The 13434-nt window shown below is 29.2% G+C and overlaps 2 protein-coding genes across 2 annotated transcripts; both read left to right on the top strand.

The window, feature by feature from the left end:
* The first annotated feature begins 615 nt into the window (after window positions 1–615).
* LOC113849847 (cationic peroxidase 1-like) lies at window positions 616–2847 on the top strand. Its single transcript, XM_027480050.1, has 4 exons — window positions 616–747; window positions 1059–1250; window positions 1527–1692; window positions 2462–2847. The coding sequence occupies exons 1-4, from the start codon at window positions 667–669 to the stop codon at window positions 2845–2847; spliced, it is 825 nt and encodes a 274-aa protein (XP_027335851.1). The 5' UTR covers window positions 616–666.
* A 7811-nt stretch (window positions 2848–10658) lies between these two features.
* On the top strand, window positions 10659–13172 carry LOC113849992 (cationic peroxidase 1-like). The gene is made up of 4 exons (XM_027480280.1): window positions 10659–10802; window positions 11883–12074; window positions 12172–12337; window positions 12787–13172. Exons 1-4 carry the CDS (start codon window positions 10755–10757, stop codon window positions 13170–13172), a joined length of 792 nt encoding a protein of 263 aa, XP_027336081.1. The 5' UTR covers window positions 10659–10754.
* The last annotated feature ends 262 nt before the right edge of the window (window positions 13173–13434 follow it).

The following is a 13434-nucleotide window of genomic DNA, read 5'->3' on the forward strand; positions in this document are numbered from 1 at the left end:
CATATACATTTTCGTTTAGCTTAAACTGTAGAATAGTGACATGGTTACCAAATCAACATATATTGCATTTTCACCTAATACAGTGAAATAGAGGAAGGAAAATAAATCATTTTTTAATTTCTTGAAACTGACTATATATATAAAAAACCGAGTAATCAAATGTTTGACATTACGTAGCTTAGGACAGTGGCCTGCATTTAAATCCGCATCAAATCTATAAACTATAAAAAAAGTCAATATTTTTAGCATAATACAGCTAACGACATAGCATAACCAAAATTTAATTTTAAAAATAAGATAACGTGGATGTCCACAACATTTCATTGCTATATTCAAATACTTTTTCTCAAAACACAATGCAAGTAATGCAAGTGAAGGATCATGTATAAATAGGTGAATCATTTCATCACGCCCTTAACCAAGCACGAATCGAAACTTTCCTTTGTTTCCCCTACCTTAAGAATTCCTTAAAACATGGCTGGAATTTTTAATCAAAGGGTCAAAATCTGTTTATTCTTATGCTTTATTGGGATAGTTTCTGCTTCAGATTTAACTTCGTCAGCAACTACTGCTGTGACTTCAGCTTTACCTTTTCCCAATAGTCAACACTTAAGCCCCACGTTTTATGCCTTAAAGTGTCCCGTTGCCCTTCTTACGATTAAGGCAATGGTAACAGCTACTGTGTTGAACGAACCTCGCATGGGTGCATCTTTGCTCCGTCTTCATTTCCATGATTGCTTTGTCCAAGTAAGTTTTCATCTTTTATTATTTTATGCATGGGTTAATTTGTCTAAGTTATTTATTGGAAAATATGAACTCATCCTGACTAAACTAATAAAATTTTGTCTATAAAATATTAAATAAAAATTTTGTCTATAAAATATTTAGGTAAGATAAAAAGTAAATATTTATAAATGTTTCTTTTTACTGTGTATTATTAAGATGAATGTATATAAAAGATAAAATAAAAATACAAAAATGTACAATATCATATACAATTTTATTTTTAAGTGATTCAAATAATGATTGTTTTATTTATTTTCATTCGAATTGTGAAGGGGTGTGATGGATCAGTATTGTTAGAGAACAATGCAATTTTCACAGGCGAACAAAGTGCTCTTCCCAACCTTAATTCTCTAAGGGGTTTCGATGTCATAGAAAACATAAAAGCTAAACTGGAGACTTTGTGCCCTGGTGTTGTGTCTTGTGCTGACATTGTAGCCGTTGCTGCAAGGGATTCTGTTGTTGCTGTAAGTAATCATTTGAAAGTTGACATTTTTAACTTATGGAACATTGCATTTAATAAGAGTTCTAGAAATAGTATTTTTTATTTAAAATTGTAACGATTGACAGTATTAGTATATTAGATTATATAATTTTAATATAATTATTATATATAACTTTTCATCACATATAATATTATACGAGTTAAAAAGTTATTTAAGAATATATTACCAGCTACATTATGATATTCCTATATATGCACGTGTGAGATGTGAAACTAATTAGTGAGAAATAATTCTCAGCTTGGTGGGGTTGGCTGGGTAGTAAGCTTGGGAAGAAGAGACTCAACCACTGCAAGTTTAAGTGAAGCTAACTCAGATTTACCGGCTCCGTTTTTGGATCTCAATGCCCTAATCGCTGCTTTCTATAAAAAGGGATTCTCAGCCGATGAGATGGTTGCTTTATCAGGTAGATAGATACAGATCCATTGCATGAAACTTAACAAGTTATACAAGTCCAATGGTATTATTATTAAATATTTAAAGATTGATAGTATATGTAATATTATATATAAATATTTTTATTCTTTTATTTTATATATACTTATATCAAAATTAATATTTTTTAAATCGAAAGAGATACAAAAGAATGTTCTACCTCAGATATTAAAAAAAAATGTTTTCCTTAACAGTTACTACATACTATGCATAATGCATTAGAAAGATTTTGTTATATATACACAAAATCTTAAATACATTTTTTTTCTTCCAGAAAAATACTTATTATAAATTTCTATGGTTGATTTTTTTTTCATTAAGTGATAATGTAACGATAGAATTATTTATCACAACATCCTCTTGTAGAACAAAACTATTAATAAAGATTAAAATAAAAAATATTAAAATAAACTAATATTTTAAAAAATTAAATATATTAAGGTATAATTTAAGTAAATTTTTATAAAAAAAAATAAAATTGTATGTTTCTTTATTTTTTAAAAACTTCTCTCATTTAACTTCTCTAAAATTTGAGAAGATAAAATGTTTATAACTTACAAGAAAAAAGTTTATTATGTTTTATATTAATTTTTTCCAATAAAAACTTTTTTAAAAGTTTACTAAACTAATCTAAACCTCTCTACCAAAAAAATAAAATAAAATTAAATCTACGATAAATACTGATTTTGCCATCTTAGACATCTACTTCTCACATTCAACTACTTTAATTTGTTTTACAGGTGCTCACACAATAGGCAGAGCCAGGTGCTCATTATTCCGAACAAGGATTTATAACGAAAGCAACATAGATCCCTCGTATGCAAAGTTAATGAGAGCATATTGTCCCTTGGTAGGTGGTGATAATAACTTATCTCCTTTAGACATCACCACTGGAGATACTTTCGACAATACTTATTACAAGGATTTAATGTACAAAGAGGGTCTTCTCCACTCTGATCAACAGCTATATAACGGTGGTATCACGAATTCTAAGGTTCTACAGTATGCCACGAAACCATTGCTCTTCCAATTAGATTTTGGTAACGCCATGATCAAGATGGGTAACCTTAGCCCACTAACCGGTAACCAGGGTCAAATTAGAAGAGTATGCAGCAGGGTGAATTGAGTTCATTGTGGCAACCTAGTGTAATGCTTAATGCGTTATTGAAACCATGCATGCATGATATTCAGGAATCCGATACATAATCCTATTTATTTACTTGCACTTTGTGAATGTTTAATTTATGTTTCATTATTTGCCATCCTGTACGTGTTCACATTTATAGTTTGAGGAAGTATTATTTGAATATGTGTTCATTATGTGATTCTTTTTGTATTTTTATTGTTTTTGATATGAATACTAAGGCATTTTTCATATATTGTATTTGTACGTTTCCGTTTAAGGTTTTAATATGCAATCATTGAAATTTATGACCCATTTAAAAGATTTTTTTTCCGGACTCATGTTTATTTTTTCTTGACTCTTGAATGAATTTGGCTTACAATGTATTGGAACAAATCAAAAAGAATTCAGATTCATGTGTGTAAAAGTAAAATATCATCGATTTTCTCACTTATAAGATGATGAAGTATTTAAGGCTGCGTTTGGGAGTAATGTCTGTGGATACGAAGACATGGACACTGGTGGGTGTGATGGACAGAGACACAATATGTCAAGAAACATGACCCAGAGAAAATAATAGAAGAAATGTAAATTAGTATTAATCTGAATGAGTGAAAAGGTTGGTTTCATAAGAGAAAATAAAAGGTTTATATAGCATATAGAATCAACTAACTACTAACAGTCTTAACTAATTTCTAACAGTTTTCCGCAAGCATGAAGTGCTAGCACTTCAACACTTCAAGCTTGGATGAACAACAGAAATGTATAAGATAAGTAAAAAAAAATAGAAATACATTGACTAGAATAACTAAGGCTCTAATCTGTAATATGACAATATGAGCAAAATTAGAATACTAGACAAAAATGAGCTTCAACATTTTAACCATCCAGCAAAAGCAACAAAAATCAATGCTTAACCATCCAAAGAAGCCTTCATTACCATTGGCTTAACCACTGAGGTAGGAAGCAAAACCAAGCTTAACCACCATAAGGCAGAAGCAAAAACCATGAGGAAGCAAAACTAAGCTTAACCAACATAAGATAGAATCTGAAACCATCAGGACTTAACCACAAAACAGAAGTGATACCTCAACACTTAACCACTTGGAAGAAACCCAAAAAATCAAGCCAAACAAGGCTGAAACAATAACAAAATAACATAAGCAAACCATTGCATTTGTCAATCTTTATGAATATAAGAGAAATTTTCAAAAAAAGAACTTGATCCAAATAGCTTGTGAGCCCTATTTTATGTCACTAAAACAGATTAATAAATCACAAAAAGTCTTCAACCCAAGCAAAATTGCTACAAAACTTAGTCCCAAATTTGAAGCCACGTACCTTATGTGTGCAATTAGCCCCAAACTGAAAATTTCAGAAACTACAATATCAGAAGCTACCAACAGGGAATACGAGAGGCAATAACCAAATGCAGAAAAACTTGTAAGCAATACATCAAACTCCTTTGATGCATCAATCACTGTAGAGCAGAAGAGTATACATAGGTATGACTAATTACTCACAATTTCAAAAATTGTAAGCCAAGAACGATAAATCTTGTTTAAAAAAAATTGATCCATTGAAACATATGGAATCCATTTCAAACCGACAGAGAAAAAAAACTGATTCAGAACAGAGAGGCTTTAGTAATCTAGAGGGCAAGACAAGGGTCCACACACTACCCCAGAAATGAGCTTTTGGAGTGCAAACTTAGATATCAGTTAGTAAAAATCGCTTTATAATTATATATTTAGAGCGTGGTTGTCTGTTAACTACTCTCAGATCTATACTTCTGAGAGCGGTTCTCTATTAACCGCTCTTTAAAGTCACGCATTGGAGAGCGGTTGATAAAAAACCGCCCTCTAAGCTCATTCTTGGAAAGCGGTTAATAAAGATTTGCTCTCTAAGCTCATTTTTGGAGAGCGGTTAATAAAGAACTGCTATCTAAAATTATTAAAGTCGTTTATAAATGAAACACGCTCAACGCATTTCTTCTCTTAGCTAATAAATTTAGTCTCTTTTACTGTAAGTTCTGTTCATCTCCACTGCTTTTTTATGTTCCCTTCATTTTTTTTGTTAGTCTGCTGTTTTTGTCATCTCTTAGTAACAAATTATTATTTTTTTCCACATCTGTAGGTACCTCTTTATTCTTTATTAGCCTGCTTTCTTCGTCTTCTCTCACTAATAAATTAGTTTTTTTTCACATTTGTAGGTACCTCTTTATTCTTTGTTAGTCTACTCTCTTCATCTTCTCTACGCTAACAAGTTTTTTTTTCACATCTGTAGATACTTCTTCACTCTTTCTTTCTTTCTTCTTCTCTCTTTGTTAATAGTGAATCATTCATTCAGCTTTCTTTCTTTTTCTCTCTATTAACATTAAAAATTATCGTACTAATTTGTTCTCTTTTTTCTCTGCTTATTTGTGTTTGTTTCATGCAGATGTGGACTGTTTAGTTAACACCAAATGTATAAAGAAAACTCACAAAGAAATCAATTCTAAATTTTGATTTAAATGTAATAATAAATTAATTTTACTTTGCAACAAAAAACTCAAAAAGAAATCAATTTCAAATTTTATATTCACGATCTACATCTATACTTTGGAGAGCGGTTCCACGTGGAACCGCTCTCTAATTCTACACTTATACGTTGAAAAACAGTTCCACGTGGAACCGCTTTCTAGTCTTAACATTTGAGAGCAGTTGTTTAACCGCTCTCTTAAATATAACACATTAGATAGCGCAAGATTTTATAATAGTTCTAAATGCTTTCTAATTCAAAACAGAACTACTCTCAAATCTGTGTTCTGGTGTAGTGACATTGAAGTAGTGATTACAGAAACGCAATCGGAGCCAACGTTTCTGATCGGAGACCATTGATCTCTCAAGCAAGTAAAGCAAGGATAGCAAGAAATCCTCCTTCTTCTTTGCTTCGAAAAAAAAAATATAATGATAGCGTATTACAAAAAATAATCTTTCCTTCGAACTGAGTCCCTTGGATCTGGTGGTGTGATGGTTATGACTGGAGTCTTCGTAACCATCGGTGGTGTCAAAAGAATAGGCGTCGTCGCTCTAAGAGAGAGGAGTGGTTGGACTGCATCTGGTTGAAACGACGGTGTTGTAGCAAGAGACGATGGTGGTTAGCCTTGATCTTGAGCGTGGTTGTTTGAGGCCCCAGGAGAGAGACATAAGTTGAAGTTTAGACGAAACAGCGTGCTTGAGACGTAGCAGAAGGTCGACGACAGTGTCGTCCATCATGGCCATCCTCACCTACTCGTCATTCATTGGTGTGTGCGTATATGAGGGAGAGAGAAAGAGGGAAAGGGATGGCGGAGATGTTGAAAAAAAAGAGAAGGGAGAGAATAGGTTTATATAATAATAATAAAAGAGAAAGTGAAATTTTCTCTCCGTAAAGTGCCTAATTGAATCAGAAGCTCACCATGACTCCGATACTATGTTAAGAATCATGACCTAGAAAAAATAATAGAAGAAATATAAATTTGTATTAATCTGAATCAGTGAAAAGATTAGTTTTATAAGAGAAAATAGAATGTTTATATAGCCTATAGAATTAACAAACTACGAACACTCTTAACTAATTTCTAGTAATACACTAGTGCGTGTGTATATATTTGGTTATAGACATGTTTATTAAGTTGTGGGTGTGTATGTTATTTGTTTATTTTAGATATTGGGACAGAATATACAACATTATTAAATTACCCTTTGATTTGAATTATGGTACAAGGACAAGTGGGTGTCATTTTCAAAAGTAACTCAAGATATTTTAGTCAATTTGTCACTGTGTCCATGTCTTTTGTACCTCGTCTCCAGAGAAACATGGATCTTTGTGTAATTTGTGTCCCTATGTACTTCTCTATTCATGTCCTTTTATCTCCAAATGTCACTTGTGGTCGTGGGTACCTGTGTCCCTTGAGCTTTTAATTTCACTAATGAGGTGGTTGATATTATATGTGTGTGACAAAATTAGCAAAGAAATTAGTCAGATAAAATTTAAAATACTGATTAAAAGTTGAAAGATAAAAATTGATAAGTAAAATAAATTATTGAAGTAGCCAACAAATATAAAACAATAAATAAAAACATGATTAATTATTTGACTTAAACTTAAAATTCACTAATTATATATTTTTATATACTTTTAAATGTTTATATTTTAGTTTTTTAAATAATAAAATGAGTGTTTTTTTTTTTGTAAAAAAAAAAACACTCAAGCCATCAAGGCAACAATGCATAAGATTCATTTTAATCATCCTACACACATACAATAACTTTTTGTTTTTTCTTCATATTTTACGATACTATATAAACTCAAATTACAAAGGCAACAATTCATAAGGCTCATCACAATCACCAAACCCGCTTATAATATTTTTTTGTTTAGCCTTCTATATGCTTTGCTATATGAAATTTTATACCTAAATTGACCATTTACCATCTCTGATATAAATGTCGTGGGACCGATAATTATTCTTTCGTCATACCGAATTCAATCACTAATACACCATAGAATCTACCCGTGATAGGCATATGAAACCTTGAACGCACAATTTAAGTAACCCCACGTCTTGTCACTTGTCATGGCTTCCCATTCTTTGGCAACATTGCCAAATTCTCCAGACACATCCAGTGTATTACTGTAATGTGTTATAGTTAACAAAATAAAACTTGTTATTTACCTAATTAATTTAAAAAAAGTCAAATTATCCAATTATGTTAAAAAAAACCATTAACAATTGAATTAAAATATAATTATTATTACTAGTTGGATTTGGCTAATTTTTAGTAATAGATAATCATGATGTAATTGATGTTCATGCAATTGGGCTTATAACAACAAATGGACTTGGTATGTCTAATAGGTAAAATTAAAACCAGTGTCCCAAAAAGCAATTGCGATTTGATAAATTAACAAAAAATTTATATGAAGTATATTTCAATAATTAGTAAAAATAAATATTAACATCAAACTTTGTTCATGTACAATAGACTTCTTAAACTCTTCTTCAATTTTTGTTTTAATATTTATCGGTGACGAGTGCAATTTGCTGACAAAGTTAAACTCAACATATAACTCAATCATTGCTTAAAAATATTGATGATACAACTTACATCTTTATTATCATATACTTTCAATGTTGTATATTTTCTATTTTGACAATCATATAACAATCTTGCTTTCAAGCATGAAAACAATTTGGTAAAGTTTAAACATCGTAAAAATCCTTCTACTCAACATAGAAAGACTAATATCTCACCTTATCTAAAAAGTTTTTTCGTTACTTTGAACAGTCACACCTTTTCATTCAAATATCCTTACATTTAAATATGCAAAAAATAATAATTTGGCTCAGTTTTTATAGACACCTTAACACACCTATAAATAATTTTTAAATAAATAAATTATCAAAATAATAACTTTACCAATTTTTTTGAAATTTAACTAGAAATTTTATCAATAATTTAATTATTGTATTTACAAAATTTTATTCTTGCTGATACAATAACAAAACATTGATTGACTATCACAATATTAAAATAATTACAACTGAATCATGCTAATAATTACTATTTTTTTTATCGCTAACACTATTATAAAATAAGTAATTAAAAAAAATATTTTACAAAAATATTAGCTTGATTGCACTTTTATCCTTATGCTTTAATGTATATATAATTTTGGTCCTTCTAATTTTAATTGTTTAAATTATTCTCTTTTTAATTTTTTTAAATGCTCAAATTAATTTTTCCTTCTTAAAATTAAGATTTTTATTATATTATATTTTATATTTTTATTTAAAAATTTTGAATATTTTTTTATTTGTATAAATCAATAAAAATTCATTCCTTCGATATTTTTTTACTAATAATTGGATAAAATTTCAAGATAAATAATTTAATTTGAGCATTAAAAAAATTAAAAGATCAAAATTATATATGAATTAAAGTATAAGAATAAAAAATATAATTAAATAAAAATATTTAACAACCTTAAAATGCAAACAATGTTGCGACAACTATAAAATAAAATAAATTAAAATATGTGTTACGCCATTCTTACGTATTGAAAATTGAATTTTATAATTTTTTATTTAAATTTTGCATGTTTGAACAATAAAACTTGGAATTTTATTTTATTGTCGTTTGTTGAACAAATAAATCTAGTTTCTCATTTTCAACTTGCAACTTTAAACTATCCCAAACATATAAATTATTTACATTTTATATGTTTTATATAATTTATATTTCATCTTGCGACTTTAATAAATTAGGTTAGTTAACCAAGCTGAACAGACACCGTGAATTTTATTTGTTTTAATAATTTTTTATAGTATTTATAGGTAGTTTTTGAATTAAAAAATTTAACTTTTTCTGTCTTTTTTACGTATTTAAATAAATAAACAAATTTTTTTTCTCGTATTTCTACAATTCGGACACTTTTTTTCTATCATATTTCTACTTTAATCTGATCTTTCTTTTTCTCTCCCTCTTTTTATTTCATATTTCGTTTAAACACCGCAAGTGTTCAGCATATTCTTTCCAACTAATATCTACAAATCCATCTGCCTTTAAAATTTTATAATATTCTTCATCTTCACGTGTAATATTTTAACAAGATACCTGAAATATACTTGACATATGCATCTAAAATGGGCATACCCAATATTTTAATCATTAATTTGTAATAGAACTTAATTTTTAAAGATGACGAATGATATTATAACCAAATGTTAATTTTATATTTTTATTTCCTTAAAATATTTATCAAATTTAATATTCTTGAATAGTTGGATATTAAATTTAATTTTCAAAGGAATATGAACGGATTCTTAATGTATATATATACCGATTTAACAATTTGATAACTTTTATGATAATTTTATTTTAAATTTAATCATTAAATTAAAATCTATCAAATTATTAGTATTTTATTAATGTATATTAAAATTAATATAATATATATCTTAAAAATTATTAAAATCAGAATCTTTCAATCGTTCAATTTTAATATTAATAATTAAAATAATATATTATTATAGTTTAACAGTTGAATTAAAAAAATCATATTTTATATAAATTTATTCATAGTATAATTTAATCCCTCTTCTGTTATTCGGTATATGGACATTGATAATCTTGTGTATATTAACCTCTTAATGCATTAATATTTCTTTAATTTTTGCTGATATTGCAGAGCACTGCCACGGTGTTGGCAATTCAAAATAAAATAAGCATTCATTTTCACCTAATACAGTGCAATATAGAGAGTAAATGAATGTCAAGTCTCCAAAAATTGAAAAAAAAGGCTTTATATTTCCAGATGAAGGGCAAAAAATAATTGTTTTTAATTTCTTCAAACTTACTATACATTATGAAAAAACGATTAATCAAATGGGTTTGACATCGCGTAGCTTAGACAGTTGCCTGCATTTATATCCGCCATAAAATCTGCATACTATCAACAAGTCAACACTTTTAGCACAATACAGCTAACGACGTAGCATGAAACCACAATTTAATCTGAAAAAAAATAATCAGATAACATGGATTTCGACCGCATTCATTGCAATATTCAAATACTTTTTTCAACACAAAGTAAGCAATGCTGGTGAAGCATCATGTATATATAGGGGTCATTCCATCATGCCCTTAACCAAGCACGAATCACATACCCTTCTTGTTTTCCCTGCCTTCAGAATTCCTAAAAACATGGATGGAATTTCTCATCAAAGGGTCAGAATCTGTTTGTTCTTGTGTCTTATTGTGACTTCAACTTTAGCAATTCCTAATAGTCAAAGGTTAAGCCCCTCGTTTTATCACTTAAAATGTCCCACAGCCCTTATTACCATTAAGACAATAGTTACTTTGGCTGTGTTGAAAGAGCCTCGAATGGGTGCATCCTTGCTCCGTCTCCATTTCCATGATTGCTTTGTCCAAGTAAGTCTTCATCTTTTTATTGTTTTATACATGGGTTTGTCTAAAGTATTTATAAGATGCATAAATTTTTCTTTCTTTTTTCTTTGGTTACATGCATAAATTTTACTTAAGTGGACTTATAAAATTTTATCTATAAAATATTCAATAAAAAAATTATATAATTTTTAATATAATAATTTAATTTTATTAATTCACTTAAAATGATATTATTATAAAACAAATTAGACAAACCCTTTACATATTACTTTTGAAACACCTGCATACATTACACAATTGCTGCAAGCAAGAGCTGCTATATTGTTGTGAAATATGTGTTTCATATCCTTAACCCCCGCCTATGCGCAAAATTAACAATACACACTAACGGGAAAAAAAAGTAGAGTATAAATGAAATATTTTACTATAATTAATCTATTTACTACGATGAATGTGTAATTTTGGTATATAATAAACTTTCACAATAGTTAATCTCTCAACTTTTTTATACTAAATAAAAAAAGGTCTCCTTCTCAGTTTATCATCTAATTATTATAAGAAGTTAGAACATATATAGTTAATAATTTGCATACATGACATTATATTTTACTCAATAAAGTATCTTAATAATGACTTTAATCTATATCAGAATATGTCAATCATATTTAAACTATTTTATAAAGGGATTAAAAAATATTGTTAATTATTGATTAATACGTGGTTTCATTAAAATAATTAATATTTTCAATAAAGTATCATGTCATGTTATTCGCCATATAATTTATATTTCGAATTCATGAACGGGGAAATTACAGATGGACCTAATAGTTCCAGTTAAGAACTTTAACAAATTAATCGCTGCTTATAAAAATTATTAGAAGATTAACGTGTAAAGTATTCGATGATACATGAAAGGAAATAAAAAAAGAAAATAGACCGGTTAAAAACATTTCTGTTTTAAAGAATGTTCGATGTATCATTAAAAATAGACATGTGTATATATATATATATATATACACACACACACATATAATGTCGCTTATAAATCTAAATTTAGGTTATTCAAAATATCAGAACTCTTTTAATTTTATTCGCATTGTGAAGGGGTGTGATGGATCAGTATTGTTAAAGGACACAGAAACTTTCAAAGGCGAACAAGGTGCGCTTCCCAACGCTAATTCTCTAAGGGGTTTTGATGTCATAGAGAACATAAAAACTCACCTGGAGTTGGTGTGCCCCGGTGTTGTGTCTTGCGCTGACATCGTAGCCGTAGCTGCAAGAGATTCTGTTGTTGCCGTAAGTACTTGTTTGAAAAATACTATACGCTAAATTATGGTATTCCTATCACTGCATGTGTGAGATGTGAAACTAATTAGTGAGAAATAATTCTCAGCTTGGTGGAGATGGTTGGGAGGTAGGATTGGGCAGAAGAGACTCAAGCACTGCAAGTTTAAGTGAAGCTAATTCAGATTTACCGGGTCCCAATTTGGATCTTAATTCCCTTATTAGGGCTTTCGATAAAAAGGGATTCGAAGTCGATGAAATGGTTGTTTTATCAGGTAGATTGACGCATACCCATTGCATGCAACTTAACAAACAAATCTTACAGGTTAACATGCAAAATTCATTAATTAGGAGGATTTGCTATATAATAAAGGTTTAAGTATATCTCTATTTCCAAAATATTAACAAATTTCAATTTTTTATCTTTAATTTTAATGTCATACATACTTTTAATTTTTATTGTTAGTTTTTATATTCATTAGGTGATGTGTAACTAACGAATTATTGACACAGCATAATTTGATTATGCCAGGGTATCACTTTATAAAGTCAAACTATCAACACAGACAAAACAAGTATTTCAATAAAATTAAGAATAAAATGAAAAAAGCTTAAAGACTAAAATTAAAATAGACTTACAATTTTTACGAAAATAAACATTATTAAGTCTGTAATAAATATTGATTTGCTCATATATATTCAACTAGTTAAATTTGTTGTACAGCTGCTCACACAATAGGCAGAGCCAGGTGTTTATTCTTCCGAACAAGGATTTATAACGAAAGCAACATAGATACCTCGTATGCAAAGTTGTTGAGAGAAAATTGTCCCTTTGTAGGTGGTGATGACAATTTATCTCCTTTAGACATCACCACTCGAGACACTTTCGACAATGCTTATTTCAAGGATTTAATGTCCAAAAAGGGTCTTTTCCACTCTGATCAACAGCTCTACAACGGTGGTTCAACGAATTCCAAAGTTGAAGATTATGCCAAGGATTCATCACTGTTCGAATCAGATTTTGGCAAGGCCATGATCAAGATGGGTGAGCTTGGCATACTAACCGGTAAACAGGGCCAAATTAGAAGTGTGTGCAGCAGGGTGAATTGAGTTCATTGGTAACCTTGTGCAATGCTTAAGGCGTTATTGAAATCACGCATGACGTCCAGGAATCCGTATATATAAGCCAATTTATTTACTTGCCCTTTGTGAAAGTTTAAATCATGTATCTTATCTTATATGCCATCCAGTGTTGTATTTATTGTTTGAGTAAATATATTTGAAGATGTATTTTCATTATGTTCTGTGATTTATTTTGTTTCTTTTATTGTTGTTAATTTGAAAACTAACGCATTTTTACGTGTTGTATTCG

This window comes from Abrus precatorius, unplaced genomic scaffold (genome assembly GCF_003935025.1).
Source record: "Abrus precatorius isolate BTA unplaced genomic scaffold, Abrus_2018 Scaffold9, whole genome shotgun sequence".
Taxonomy (NCBI): domain Eukaryota; kingdom Viridiplantae; phylum Streptophyta; class Magnoliopsida; order Fabales; family Fabaceae; genus Abrus; species Abrus precatorius.

Coding starts and splice junctions, on each gene's coding strand:
- LOC113849847 (XM_027480050.1), top strand. CDS start 667: ATGGTAACAGCTACTGTGTTGAACGAACCTCGCATGGGTGCATCTTTG. Junction 748..1,058: donor TCCATGATTGCTTTGTCCAA/GTAAGTTTTCAT, acceptor CGAATTGTGAAG/GGGTGTGATGGATCAGTATT. Junction 1,251..1,526: donor CAAGGGATTCTGTTGTTGCT/GTAAGTAATCAT, acceptor AATAATTCTCAG/CTTGGTGGGGTTGGCTGGGT.
- LOC113849992 (XM_027480280.1), top strand. CDS start 10,755: ATGGGTGCATCCTTGCTCCGTCTCCATTTCCATGATTGCTTTGTCCAA. Junction 12,075..12,171: donor CAAGAGATTCTGTTGTTGCC/GTAAGTACTTGT, acceptor AATAATTCTCAG/CTTGGTGGAGATGGTTGGGA. Junction 12,338..12,786: donor TGAAATGGTTGTTTTATCAG/GTAGATTGACGC, acceptor TTTGTTGTACAG/CTGCTCACACAATAGGCAGA.